This window comes from Geotrypetes seraphini, chromosome 6, assembly GCF_902459505.1.
Source record: "Geotrypetes seraphini chromosome 6, aGeoSer1.1, whole genome shotgun sequence".
Taxonomy (NCBI): domain Eukaryota; kingdom Metazoa; phylum Chordata; class Amphibia; order Gymnophiona; family Dermophiidae; genus Geotrypetes; species Geotrypetes seraphini.
In genome coordinates this window covers 5,655,477-5,670,138 of record NC_047089.1, presented here as the reverse complement: position 1 = coordinate 5,670,138, position 14,662 = coordinate 5,655,477, and the positions used below count along the sequence as shown (strand labels likewise).

General features: G+C 43.4%; 1 protein-coding gene across 2 annotated transcripts in view; it reads right to left on the bottom strand.

Moving 5' to 3' along the window:
• Window positions 1-14,662, bottom strand: part of RNF121 (ring finger protein 121) — a 66,893-nt gene that overhangs the window by 45,438 nt on the left and 6,793 nt on the right. For both annotated transcript variants that reach the window (XM_033948141.1, XM_033948142.1), the window contains exons 2-4: window positions 9,279-9,316; window positions 5,618-5,759; window positions 2,326-2,480 (exon numbers count right to left, since the gene is read on the bottom strand). In XM_033948141.1, the coding sequence (XP_033804032.1) occupies window positions 2,326-2,480; window positions 5,618-5,759; window positions 9,279-9,316 (335 nt within the window). The remainder of the gene's footprint in view (window positions 1-2,325; window positions 2,481-5,617; window positions 5,760-9,278; window positions 9,317-14,662) is intronic.

Sequence of the window (14,662 nt, the reverse complement as noted above, 5' to 3'; positions counted from 1 at the left end):
TTATGTGCAGACAACTGTCCATGGAGGCACCAAAGAGCTTGTCCCCCAGACAAGGTGCATTGGCCAACCTGCCCTGATGATTAACATCCAGTTCAGACACTCGAAGCCAAGCCAGATGACGCATGACCACTGACATTGCCGTAACATGTGAGGAAAGCTCGACAGTGTCATAGATGGAACGGACTATGTATTTGCGTAGTTGGAGCAGGTAAGAAATGAAGCGCTGAAAAGCAGGCAACTTACATTCAGGCAGATATTTTTGGAACGTGGCAACTTGTTTGACCAAATGTTTCATATAAAATGAGAAATGAAAAGTGTAGTTACTGGACCGGTTGGCTAACATAGCATTCTGGTATAGCCTTTTGCCAAACCGGTCCATCGCTTTGCCCTCTCTTCCAGGGGGTACAGAGGCATACACACTAGCCACTGAAGATTTCTTCAGTGTTGATTTCACTAGGAGAGATTCATGGGGGAGCTGTGATTTGTCAAACCCTGGAATGTGAACCACCCTATATAGAGAATCCAGCTTGCAAGGAGCCACAAAGATGGTAAGAGGTGTTTCTAAATTCTTATAGAAGATTTCCCGCAAGATCTTGTGGAGGGGAAATTTGAGAAGGTCCTTGGGCAGTTGATCGTAGTCCAAGGCATCTAAAAACTCTTTAGCTTTTTCAGAATCAGCTTCTAAGGGAATGGCTAAGGTTTCAGACGTTTCCCTTAGGCATTTGGAAAGAGATGATTTCTCAAACACCATAGGAGCCTCTTGCGAAGAGTGGTGAATAGATTCATCTTCTGAAGAATCCTCCTCTTCAGATAAATAAGGCTCCTGCTCAGAATCTCCCCAAAGATCCGAATCCCGAGTTGTTCGGGGTCAGTGCCCAGCACTCTGTGTCAAAGGCTTGATATACTTTAATTTCTTCGGAGTCTTTCCTGACTGCACCAACACGGTCTCAGGTGACGTCTGAGCTGAGGATGACTGGCGTCAGCGGCTCATTGACATCGGTTCCTTCATGAGACATGATGGTACAGATGGAGACTCCTGTGCAGGTGCTACAGGTGTCGAGGGCTCAGACCTGACTGGCACTGGAGGAGTTGATGTAAACATGGTTGGCATCAGAAGTTGGAACTGCTCCCTTAATTCCTCTTGCAGCAATTCTTTGATCTGCTGCTTAAAGGTAAACACCGGTACTGCTGGCTTCTTTGCTGGTACCTTCGGTGCAGCTCTACGCTCTGGCGATGAGGAGGCCGATGTTGAGGCACTCACCGAAATCGGAGCAGAGCACTTTTTGGGTCTCCTTTAGGTCGGCAGGACTTGACTCACTGCTGCTGAGACCTGAGGCCTAGAGGAAGTGGGGGAAAGCTTCTTAGTCGGTTTACCCACTGCAGTCAACACCGAAGATGGCTTTCCCGGTGTTGATAAGTTTTGGTGTCGACTTAGACGGCGCCGCTGGCACCGAGACCAATATCGAGTCTCCTTCCATGCCCGCGTTGAAAAGGAGTTGCTGCTGAATAAGACGATTCTTAAGTGTCCTCTTCTGAAACGACGAACAGTGGGAACAAGTCTCTGGACGGTGCTCAGGCCCCAAGCACTGGAGACACCAGCAGTGCGGATCAGTTATGGAAATGGAGCGAGCACAACGTCCACACTTTTTAAAACCCGTGTGCGGATGGGACATTGAAGGGAACACGGCCTCAGTGAAATCAAAATCCGAGGCTGTGAAGGTGGAACAAGCCCCGCCGAGCCGACCCCAGAAAAGGGAAAAAGTAAAAATTTTTACTTTTTTTTTAACCAAAAAAGAACAAACAAACATAATAAAACAAAAACTGACTAAAAAGTCAGAAATCCACGAGAGCGGGAAAGCAGTGGAAAAAAAAGATTTCAACAAACGTTGAAAAAACGCATCTTCTTAGCTCCGCGGAAACTAAGAAACTGAGGGACCGCGCGCCCTACGTTGAATGGGAAAGCACTTGTGTATGCGTGGTTCGGGCTATTGCGAACTTTCTAAAGACTTAAAGTGGCAATGCACTTTTAAAGTAGTCCGTAGCGGGGCTCTGTCGGTGACGTCACCCATCCGTGAGAATATGCTGCCTGCTTGTCCTGGGATAATGCAACTTGCCTCAAGCTACAACTGAGAAATGCATGGGCCAAACTAAATATTTTATTTAACAAAGCATAAAAAAGAAAACCTGGTGCCAGCTGTAACTCTAGGAAGATGTTAATTTCCATCTCTATTTCTGTATTAAAACTGTAAGATCCTAAACTAACTGCAGGGGTCAAATGGATGAGAGCAATAAAAGGAAATACCTAAATCACAAGTCAAGTCTCACCTGGGGGTGGTCTGTTCAAGAGGTTTGCGGGTTGCTCGGAAGGTGATAAAGGCTGTGACAGCCGAGAAGAAGACCCAGATACCGAGGAACCTCCACCAGTGCAACTTTACTGTGAAATACAAAGGGACGATCCACATCTGGAAGAGGGTCACCATCTGAAACCAGAGCCAATCAAGGACATTGCTCATTGAGTTCTGAATACACACAAATCTGGCTACACTTGCAGCTTCTTTAAACACAGATGGAAACCCTTCAGCTCCATTTGATCTTCCTGAAGTGACTAAAACCCTCACATTTTGCCAACACACTCACATTTTCTTTCATTTTTGATGCTATACTTAGTACTTGAAAACCCCACACCTTCTCAAACTCTGTAGTTGTTACGGGAATTGCATTATATGCCAATGCATCGATACGTGGTCTGATTTCCTAGGCGATGCTAAATAATAGAAAGCGCTGTCTAAAGGAATTAAAAAGGTTTATTTAGCAATTAATTTGCAAAAATCAGAATGAAAATCCAATTTAATCTTCAATTGCTGGGCTGCTCTATGCCTATATAGGTTCAAGGTGACTTACAAATCAAGAAGTTCACATTACTTTTAGGAGTAACAACAATGAAATATACATGAGATGTAGTAATCATTCAATAGAGGGGAACATTGAGCTGTCAGAATTACAGGACATAGGTTTGAAGTACAATACAGTTGAGTTAGATACAAGTAGATTGGTGGGATTATATTATGTCGAGTTTGGGGAGGGAGCTCTTGGGTTTCTGGAAGGGTGAAACGCTGTGTAGGTTGCTCTGGAAGAGCATACTTGTTAAATATCGATGGAGTATGTTTTCTCAAAAAGAAAAGTCTTCAGTTTCTTTCAAAAGCTGAGGTTGTTGGGACCTGCCTTGATAATTATTGGAAGGTTGTTCCAGGTCTTGGTGCCATGGTAGGTGAGTAGTGAGTTAAGTATGGTACAAAATTTTAGTAAGGCGGTTGAGAACAAGAAAATCTCTGTGCAGGTCAAACATGTTCCTAATTACTGGATCCATAATCTAAACTCTTAACATCGGCTTTGTCCCTACAAGTAAAGATATGCATTTTGAGAACACACACAGGTTCCCCCGACAACATGGCTCTTTAACAGTCTAAAGCAGTGGGTCCTAACCCTGTCCAGGAGGACCACCAGCCAGTCAGGTTTTCAAGATAGCACCAATGAATATGCATGGGGTAGATCTGCATGCCTGTCACCTCCATTATATGCAAATATCCCTCATGCATATTCATTATGGCTATCCCAAAAATCCAACTGGTCCTCAGATAAACTGGTCTAAAGCTAAGAAAGTCAACAATGTCTATTTACCCAAAGTTTCTGACATGTGATCTCGTTAACGGCGCCTCTGCATGACCAACATGCGATCTCGTTAACGGCGCCTCTACGTGACCGACATGCGATCTCGTTAACGATGCCTCTGTGTGACCGACATGCGGTCTCGTTAACAACGCCTCTGCGTGACCGACATGCGGTCTTGTTAACGGTGCCTCTGCATGACCGACATGCGGTCTCGTTAACGGCGCCTCTGCATGATTGACATGCGGTCTCGTTAACGGTACCTCTGCGTGATTGACATGCGGTCTCGTTAACGGCGCCTCTGCGTGATTGACATGCGGCCTCATTAACGGTGCTTCTACGTGATTGACATGCGGTCTCATTAACAGCGCCTCTGCATGATTGACATGCAATCTTGTTAACGGCGCCTCTGCGTGATTGACATGTAATCTTGTCAACGGTGCCTCTGCGTGATTGACATGCAATCTCGTTAACAGCACCTCTGCGTGATTGACATGCGGTCTCATTAATGGCGCCTCTGTGTGATTGACATGCGGTCTCGTTAACGGCGCCTCTGCGTGATTGACATGCGGTCTCGTTAATGGCGCCTCTGCATGATTAACATGTGGTCTCATTAATGGTGCCTCTGCGTGATTGACATGCCATCTTGTTAACGGCGCCTCTGCTTGATTGACATGCAATCTTGTTAACGGCGCCTCTACGTGATTGACATGCAATCTTGTTAACAGCGCCTCTGCATGACTGATGTGCAATCTCGTTAACAGCACCTCTGCGTGACTGACATGCGGTTTCATTAACGGCGCCTCTGCATGATTGACATGCGGTCTCATTAATGGCGCCTCTGCGTGATTGACATGCGGTCTCATTAACAGCGCCTCTGCGTGATTGACATGCAGTCGCCTTAACGGTGCCTCTGCGTGATTGACATGCGGTTCCATTAACGGTGCCTCTACATGACTGACATGTGATCTCGTTAAAGGCGCCTCTGCGTGACTGACATGTGATCTCGTTAAAAGCACCTCTGCGTGACTGACATGCAGCCAGTGCTGTTTTTGTAGGCAGCGGCTGATGTAGGTACCATTTCCAGAATTCAGCCCAAAATGCCTCTACTGTCAGATACTGTGAAATAACACACACCCCTGTAACTACTTAGAAACTAAGTACCAAACAGAATATATGGAGAGCAGACCTGAAGTATTTCTATTTGGGAACGATGGCAGCAGAAAGACCATGTATGACTATTTCAAGGGACACATCTCCCACCTCTTAGGGGACACACCAGTGGACATGATGGCTGAGAACCACTTTTTTAAGAGGATAAATGCTTTACGATAAAGTGAGGGTTTAACAACTAGAAATAAAATATCGGGTTTAGTTCCCAATGCAATGTTTGAATCTGGGCAAGTCACTTACAAATTAAGTACAGTAAAACTTTGGATTGCAAGTAACTTGGTTTTCAAGTTTTTTACCAATACAAGCAAAATATTTGATTAAATTTTAACTTGATTAATAAGCAAGGTCTTGCAATACGAGTACGTACAGTATACACACATCACATCATCACAACTGAAACAATGCTTCTTATCTCTCTGACGCTGTGGGTGTAGTGACTGTTCTAAATGAGCAAGATCTTGCCATATAAGTACCTATAGTATTTTGCATTAAGGTTTTTGGGTTGTGGAACGAATCGTCTGATTTTCCATTATTTCTTATGGGGAAATTCGCTTTGATATACGAGTGCTTTGAATTACAAGCATTCTTCTGGAACAAATTATGCTCGCAAAACAAAGTTTGACCATACTTGCATATAATATGTAAACCGCTTTGACTTCTTTTAGGCAGAATGAGGCAGCTCTGAAAACTGTCTCAAAGTGACCAAACAAGAGCCAGCAGATGAAAGCACAAAAGACAGACCCTAATCCAGACTATGGATATTCATGCTGGACCTTACATTATATGAACGAGGATGCCGTTGTTTCCACTGTACCAAGATAAACTGCGCCACCACCAACGTGGCAATGAGGATAAGGACCATCTCGGCATGCATGGCTTCATGGCCCTTGTGCTTGGCATGCATCCGGGCATGTTCCACGCTGAAAGCAAAGCAAAAAAAAAAATAAGTCATTCTTTCACCAACCTTAGTTATCACATAATTATTTATATACCACTTCCCCCTTTTTAGAACAGCATGGCGCAGTTTTTAGCTCTGGCCGCAGCCGTAACAGCTCCGATGCTTATAGAATTCCTACGAGCATCTGAGCTGTTACGGATGCGACCAACGCTAAAAACCACATTGCGCTTTTGTAAAAGGGGAGGTTATAACCTAAGCGGTCAAACATTTTCCCTGTCTGTCCTGGTGGGCTCACACTATCTGATGTACCTGGGGCAATGGGGGATTAAGTGACTTGCCCAGGGTCACAAGGAGCAGTGTGGGATTTGAACCCAGAACCACTGCATCATACTTTCCCTTCCATGGCACAAACTTGAGTAACTAGCAGATAGCTAAGTGCTAACTCTACAATTTTTGTTTTCACTTTCAATAAAGCTATTACAGCTCTTTAACCAAAAGCAAAAATTAAATTAAGGGCCATTCAGAAATGTACACAAGGTAAGGAACAATTTTTTCCTCATTTTGATTTTTTTATGTTCTTATTTTACTTGGCTTTTTGTTTGTTTCTTGCTTTTCTGATTTTTGGGTGCCAAGGGCCAAATTTAAAGGCTCCCGAGATTTGAAAACTCTGCATTTAACATTCTGCACTATGGAAAGCAACTAGACAATACGGTCTGGATTCTCAAACTGATGCTGATTTTATAAGCACTGGTTGATGCCCAAACTCAGTTAAAAACGCCATTCAAATGACGTTTTAAAGGTGCCTTTAAAAAAAAAAAAAAAAAAATTGGCGCTGGAATCACAATTCTGTACCCAGCGCCATCACTTAATTGACATGCAATCGGACCGTGGTGTCAGTTACAGAATCCGGGCCCATGTCAGAAAAGAAATTCCGTTCTCTAGATTTTATGCACCACTTTAATTAGTGGAAAGCACCATTTTGATATCTATCATGTTTAACTGCAACTTGTTCTTACCCAGAGGGTTTCCATCGCTGGCAGTGTTCAAATCCAAGCTAAAGGTCCACTTCTTTGAAACTGCTGTCAGATACCTAAACCCACTGTGTCATTTCCTCTACCATAATATCCCCAACCCTGAAATGTCCTGTCTAAATTAGATTGTAAGCTCTTCCGAGCAGGAACTGTCTATTGTAGGTTAAAATGTACAGCGCTGTGTACGCCTTTCAATGCCATAGAAATAATAATAACAAACAGTAGCTGGGAGATGAAATACGTTTATTTTTATTCATTTTTCTATACCGTTCTCCCAAGGGAGCTCAGAATGGTTGACATGAATTCATTCAGGTACTCAGGTATTTTTCCCTGTCTGTCCCGGTGGGCTCACAATCTATCTAATGTACCTGGGGCAATGGGGGGATTAAGGTACTTGCCCAGGGAAACAAAGATCAGCGGGGGTTTGAACCCACAACCTCAGGGTGCTTAGGCTGTAGTTTTAACCTCTGCGCCACACTCTCCCCTCATGTAAATGACACACTTGAGTCTACTCCTGGCTAAGGCACTATGGTAGCTATTTTGAAGCAAGATGCTAGAAAATAAATTGCCGAGGCACCTGCCTGACATTCTGCACGAGAGCACAGTGGTACCACACCGACGCATTATGGCCTCATGACATGTCACACGCAACAACATATCAACAGTTCATGTAAAATGTCATTCCATAGAGTAGAACGAGAACAGTCAGTTCCTGCTGAAACAGGTTCTCCAGGATTTTGGCACAGGACTGGCAAAACTAGCAGCTCACTTAGGCTGAGCAGCTTTTATCTGGAACTAGACTCTTGGGTACTGGCATTATAAACTTTCATTTATACCTATATGAGATTATTACCCCCCCTCCTCCCAACTCAACCATTGCGGTGATAGCCCTTGGCCAGATTACAGAGACTGATTCTTTCTGGATCCGGTACACATGCACCTTACTTCCATTCAGTAGGTGTAGCCAATTAGCAATGACTGGGATGTCCTCCCTGCCAAGAGCTGTGTGAATGCCACCTTTACAACATCTCCAACTACACTGGGTAATGAAAGACAGTTCTGGGAGCAGAACAGTTGTAAAAGAACTAAAAGTAAGGCTTCAACTAAACCTAAGAATATACTGTGCTTCCCCGAAAATAAGACAGTGTCTTATATTCATTTGGGGCCCAAAAAAGGCACTAGGTCTTATTAGAACATAAGAAATGCCTTCACCGGATCAGACCTTAGGTCCATCTAGACCGGCGACCCGCACACGCGGAGGCCAAGCTAGGTGTTCCCTGATGAATCCCTTGTTTACCCGTATCCCTCAATGTGATTTGCAAGAAGGTATGCATCCAACTTGCGCTTGAATCCCAGAATGGTAGTCTCCATCACAGCCTCCTCTGGGAGAGCATTTCAAGCATCCACCACTCGCTGTGTAAAGCAGAACTTCCTGACATTTGTCCTGGATCTGTTGCCCCTCAGTTTCAGTCCATGATCTCTTGTCCGTGTCACATTTGACAAAGTGAATAACGATGTTTCTTACTCTATTTTGTCGAATCCTTTTAGTATTTTAAAAGTCTCTATTATATCCCCTCGCAGTCTTCTCTTCTCGAGGGTGAACAATCCCAGTTTTCTGAGGCGTTCTTTGCAGCTCAAATTCTCCATACCTTTTACTAGCTTCGTGGCTCGCCTCTGCACCCTCTCCAGCAGGGTTATATCTTTCTTTAGGTAGGGAGACCAGTGTTGGATACAGTACTCCAAGTGTGGTCTGACCATTGCTCTGTAAAGCGGCATTATGACGTCCGCCGATCTACTTGAGGTATGTACATGATCATCTCTCCCTTCCTCTCCTTCACCCCAATTCTTCCTCTTTCCTTTCTCTCCCCCATATGTACAGCATCTTTCCTCCCTCCCATCCCTTGTGCAGCAGAACCCTTGAGCATCCTCCCACCCCATCGCGCAACTGAACCCCTGCTGACCCTCCGTCCTTTCCTCCCCACTGACCACGAGCGAGCCCTACCTTCATCGGAAGCAGTGTTGGGCTGGCAGCACTCTAAATAGGCTGCTTAGCCTTGTCCATCGGGGATTTCATTCTGCCGCGTTACTGATGATGTCATCAGTAACTCAGCAGAGTGAAATCCCCGACGGCAAAGGCCAAGCAGCCTGTTTAGTGCTGCTGGCCCGACGCTGCTTCGGTTGAAGGTAGGGCTCGCTTGCGGTAGGCAGGGAGGGAAGGATGGAGGGTCAGCAGTGGGGGGGTTGCAGCCAGGTTGAACAGTTGCCGGTGAATCCCGGGACTAGGGCTTATTTTTGGGATAAGTTTTATTTTCGGGGAAACACGGTATATATCCCAGTGAATTAAATTTTACTTATACAGACACATCTGAGTTGAAAGATCAAGTGTATCTTGAGCTTTCTCCCTTTTTTTTGGCTTAAATAGTTCACTAAACTTAAGAAATCAGGCTAGACTATTACTGAAAGTGGGAGGAAGGGGAAAGTGGCCATGCAGCATTCCCAAAGCTACTCACCTCCAACGGTCCTTCGGTGACAAATTAGTCATATCAATCTAGGGAAGAAAGGGTGAGGCAGCCATGTTAGTCCACTCTTAAAGATAATATGCAGAAATAAAACAAACAAAAAGAATCCAAGTGATACCTTTTTTTATTGGACTCACTAGAAGCAGGGGTAGGCAGTTCCAGTCCTCGAGAGCCACAGGCAGGCCAGGTTTTCAGAATATCCAAGACACAATAATGTATAAGAGAGATTTGCATCTCAAGGAGGCAGTGCATGCAAATTCATCTCATACATATTCATTTTGGATTTCCTGAAAACCTGACCTGCCTGTGGCTCTCGAGGTCCGGAATTGCCTACCCCTGAACAAGAGCATGGTTAGAAAAGAAAACAGAAATGACCAGAGATCAGGTCAGCAGCTGCAGCCAAATTGTGGAATCAGTTGCCAGGCATTTCACGTTTGTGTTTCTACAGGCTTAATTTGATTAATTAAGACATTTTTATAAAGTTTTGCTTTAATTTTACTGTTTGAAATTTATTAGGTAATGGGCATGAGATATTTATTTATTCATTTACTTTAAAAAAAAAAAGTTGTTACAGATTCAAAATATTAATTTGGATTTACTACATTGCCTTTAAATGCAATAGCCGAACAAGATGGTAGAGAAATCTATTGGTTCAGTACAGAAAAGGAAGTACAATTTTTGGATATGACGGCACCTACCACACTAGTTCAACATACAGACAAACAAGGGTTCAAGGACTGGGGTAGACAGAGCCTGGAGGACCATCTGATCAGTGTGAAAAAGCGAGTAAAAAAAACAAACAAACAAGTTTAACAGCTATTTTTAAATTTCTTAAGGAAGGCTCACTAGCCTCCTGTTCTATTAAACTGCGCTAGCAGTTTTTAAGCGCAGAGAGCTGCGCTGAATGGCCCGCACTGCTCCCGACACTCATAGAACTCTATGAGCGTCAGGAGCAGCGCGGCTCCCCGCGCTAGAAAACTGCTAGCTCAGTTTAATAGAAGAGGCCCTAAGAGTAGATAAAGGTAGTGAATTCTGCAGTGCTGGATTTTCTCCAATTTTGTGCTTTTTGTAAAGTGGTATATTTTATTTATGTGAATAAGTACAACGGTGCTGCTTGAATGCAGAAGCTTCTTCACTGTATGCAAAGATGGGTAATGTACGTTGAGTTTATCTCCCATAGATTAACAAATGTGGTGCGCCATTTTATTTGTGAGATTACGAGAGCATCAAACACGCAGCTATACCACAGAACTTTTGAGCAATATTCAGTCTTACCGGCAACATAACAAGCTTTATCATCACCCTTGAAGAAGCCCATTGGTGCGAAACGGATGGGGCCACCGTCGGGTTATTAAGATAAGTGCTTGACACCACAAAGCCATATGCAATATTATTGAGATTTTCAACATATAGCTGCTGGTTATTTAATGCTCAATTGAAAAAGAGAGTTATTGATATTTAATCACAATATTAATTTATATGTACAATACACATTGAATTATGGAAAATTAAATCCACATAAAAATTAAAAAATTATACAGGGGTTTTGGACCAGGGGCTTTGGAGTTCCACCCCCTCTCCCACTGTTGTTTGTTAATATATGTGCAAAAATGTTCCTGTTACCCCTTTTTATATTTGTAATTTGCTTTGAAACTGTGTTATAAGCGTTTGCATCAAATGTTAATAAACATGAAACATTAAGTGGTGCCACTAGGATGTTTGGCTGTTTCATGCCAGTCCCTAAAATCCACCGTACTGACACTTAGCTGACCACAATTGAGGGCAAAAGGGGAAGAAACAGGAGCTGCCAAAAATCAGCAACACAGTTGGAACTGTCATTGGGACACTGACCCCCCCCCCCCCCAACACACACACACGCACACACTTGAGGGAAGGAGAAAGCAGAGACTTCCTGGGGAGGGACACAGAGGGGTTATACAGATGGTGTTAGGAGGAGAAAGGAGTAACAAGAAGGAAAAGGAAACCCAAAAAATGCTTGCCAGGAGGGGTAAAAAGGGAAGAATGAGAATACAAGAAAAGCACAATGGAAAAGGTATTTATTTTCCACTGCGACTCTTTGGGCTCCTTTTACTAAGGTACGCTAGCGTTTTTAGCGCACGCCCAAAATTACTGCGCGCTATGCTACGCTTCTAGAATAACGCCAGCTCAATGCTGGCGTTAAGATCTAGCGCGCACTATTCCGCGCCTTAGTAAAAGGAGCCCTTTGTAATTCTGGGCAACTCATTTACGGTAACCCTCCATATGTTTAAATACGTAAACTGCTTTGATCGTATCCACAGGAAGGCAATATCTCGGTCTCTCTCTATATGCAGAGGACATTGATGAGAGAATTTTAGAACTGCAATGGCACCTGAACCTTGGATAACTTCTTGAAGCTTAAATGCTGCCAAAACCTGCATCATGTTTCTCTCTGATCAATTTCAGTATTGCTATAGTGGATAAAATGCACAATCTTGGAGTCATTCTAGATTGCAGCCTCTCCATGAAGAACCATCTCTGGAGAATAATCTCTGTGATAAGTTAAGGCCTGCAAGATGTTTATTTACATGAGGTCTTTTCACTCAGTACATTTTTCCCTGCTTTGACTACTGTAATAGCCTTTTAGTGGGAATCTCAAAGAAGTATCTGAGAGCCCTACAAGTTGCTCAAAATGCTACAGCTAGAATCATCATTATTATTGGAAAATTTGACCATATAACTTCAGCTTTAATCTCACTTCATTGGCTTCCAATTGAACAGAGAATCTTCTTTAAGTTTCTCTGCCTAACTTACGCTCTTCATAACCCGGACAATTTCTGCATTGTTGCCTACCAGAATGCTATATTCCTCTGGTGATCTTCTTCTGGTTAAAAAATGATAGAAGATCTCTCTTCGGTGTCATGGGACCTAAACTTTGGAACGCTATGCTTTCAACTCTCCGTATACCGTCCAGCTTTGGATCTTTCAAGAAAAGACTATTCTTTGCCTTCATGCCTATGGGGTTTTCATGAGTGTACCCACTGTCGAATTGTCTTAGTTTGGTGTTTTAATTATCACTAACTGTTCATTGCCTATAGTTTAGAGTGGAACTGAAATGTAGAAATCCCACCCCCTTCTTACCCACCCCCAGATCCAACATCTCTCAATCTCCTTTTCCCCCTGTTCCATTCTCTCTCCTCCCTCCTGTTGTCTAGCACATTATCATACTTTCCTCCCCTTTACCCCATGAGCAGTGACACAAACTTGGTGATGAGCATATCAGCCATTAACTTCAACCAATGGCCCCTTCCAGTTCTGCAGCTCACTTCCCTCTCCTCACTCAAGGTTCCAAAATATGCCCCCCACCCAGTCTACTTTAAAGTTGGTTTTCTGCAACCTGCTCCAAAACTTTCCCTTTGGCCCTTTCTACCTTCTCTGACATCACTTCCTGTTTCTTCAGACCAGGACACAGGCAGCATATGTGCAACATTACCACTGCCAGGGACTAACATAAGACCTTGCGTGAGGGGTGTAGATGATGGATTGCACTGAGGACAGGGCTTGGGAGTGAAAGAGAGCAGAAGAGATATTTGCAGGAGATAGGAAACACTGCAACGTGATTAAAGGTTTTAGATCGCAACTAATAATTAATGTAGAAGTGCATTTTGGGCCAATGAATGGTTCAGAATTCTGCACGGACACAAGAAAGGCAACGATTTGCAATGCTAACACAGCAGTACAAACAGAAAATGTAATAGCAAGAGCTTTAATTCAACAATCACAAATGCCTGACATGGCCACGTTTCACCTGAAGGCTGCGTAAGTAACATAGTAGATGACAGCAGATAAAGACCCGAATGGTCCATCCAGTCTGCCCAACCTGATTCAATTTAAATTTTTTCTTCTTAGCTATTTCTGGGGAAGAATCCAAAGCTCTACCCGGTTCTGTGCTTGGGTTGCAACTGCCGAAATCTCCGTTAAAACCTACTCCAGCCCATCTACACCCTCCCAGCCCATCCCCCACCAAATGGCCATACACAGACCGTGCAAGTCTGCCCAGTACTGGCCTTAGTTCATATTTAATATTATTTTCTGATTCTCTCGGGTATTCATTCCAGCGTATCCGAACCCTCTCATCATTTGAGGGATACAGACCGTAAAAGTCTGCCCAGCATCGACCTCATGTTCCAAATTGCTGGAGTTCCCATCGAAGCTCTCGCCAGCTCATTCTAAACTGAACTGTCATATATGGGGCACAGAGCATTCAAGTCTAGTTCTTTCATTTTCTAATTAGAGATCCACTGTGTTCATCCCACACTCTTTTAATCTTCACCACCCTCTCTGTGAAAAGAAGTTTACTATCCTACATTCTCTATTTAAGTCCTCTAGTTTTACCATTTCCCCTTCTCTGGAAAAAACTGCTCTATATTAATACCTTTCAAGTATTTAAATGTCTTTAGAATTTCTCCCCTGTTCCTCCTCTCCTCTAGAATATACAGATTCAGGTCTTCTAGTCTCTGCTCATAGTTCTTTTGGCGCAGACTCCCCTACCATTTTTGACGCCTTCCTCTGGACCGCTTTAAGTCTTCTCAAATCCTAGGCCAGATACGGCCTCCAAAACTGAACAAAATATTCCAAGTAGGGACTCGATGACTTGAACAGGGGTATTAACACTTCCATTCTTCCACTGGTTACTCCTCTCCCTATACAGCCTAGCATCTTTCTGGCTGCAGCCACCGCCTTGTCACACTGTTTTGTCATCTTCAGATCCTCAAACACTATCACTCCAAGGTGCACTTAAATCTCCCTCGAATTTCTACTCCCCAAATGCATCACTTTGCACTTCTTTGCACTGAAGTTCAGTTGCAGACCCTTTTTCATGATTTCCACTCCCTCAGGGGTGTCCGCTCCGTTACAAATCTTGGCATCATCTGCAAAAAGGCTCACAAATATACTGAACAGAATTGGCCCCAGCATCGGTCCCTGAGGCACTCTACTACTCATCTTTCCCTTCTCTTTTTATAGGCTACGAAAAATTTGATCAATTTCAAAATTTCTATGTTCAAAATCACTTAATATTCTTATTCATTCTTTGGTGATCTCTAAAATTGATTACTGTAACGCTCTTTTTAAGGGAATCTCTTTGAATGAAATAAAACGTCTACAGATCATTCAAAATGCTTCCATTAAGCTTATAACTAAAACTAGGAAGTTTGATCATGTAACTCCCCTTCTAAAGAATGTGCACTGGCTTCCAGTTACCCACCGGATAACATACAAACTATGCATATTCACTTTCAAATCTCTCCTTAATAAAACTCCAGCATTCATATATAAATTATTAATTCCTTATTCTCCAAATAGAACATTGAGATCCAATGAACAGAATTTACTAA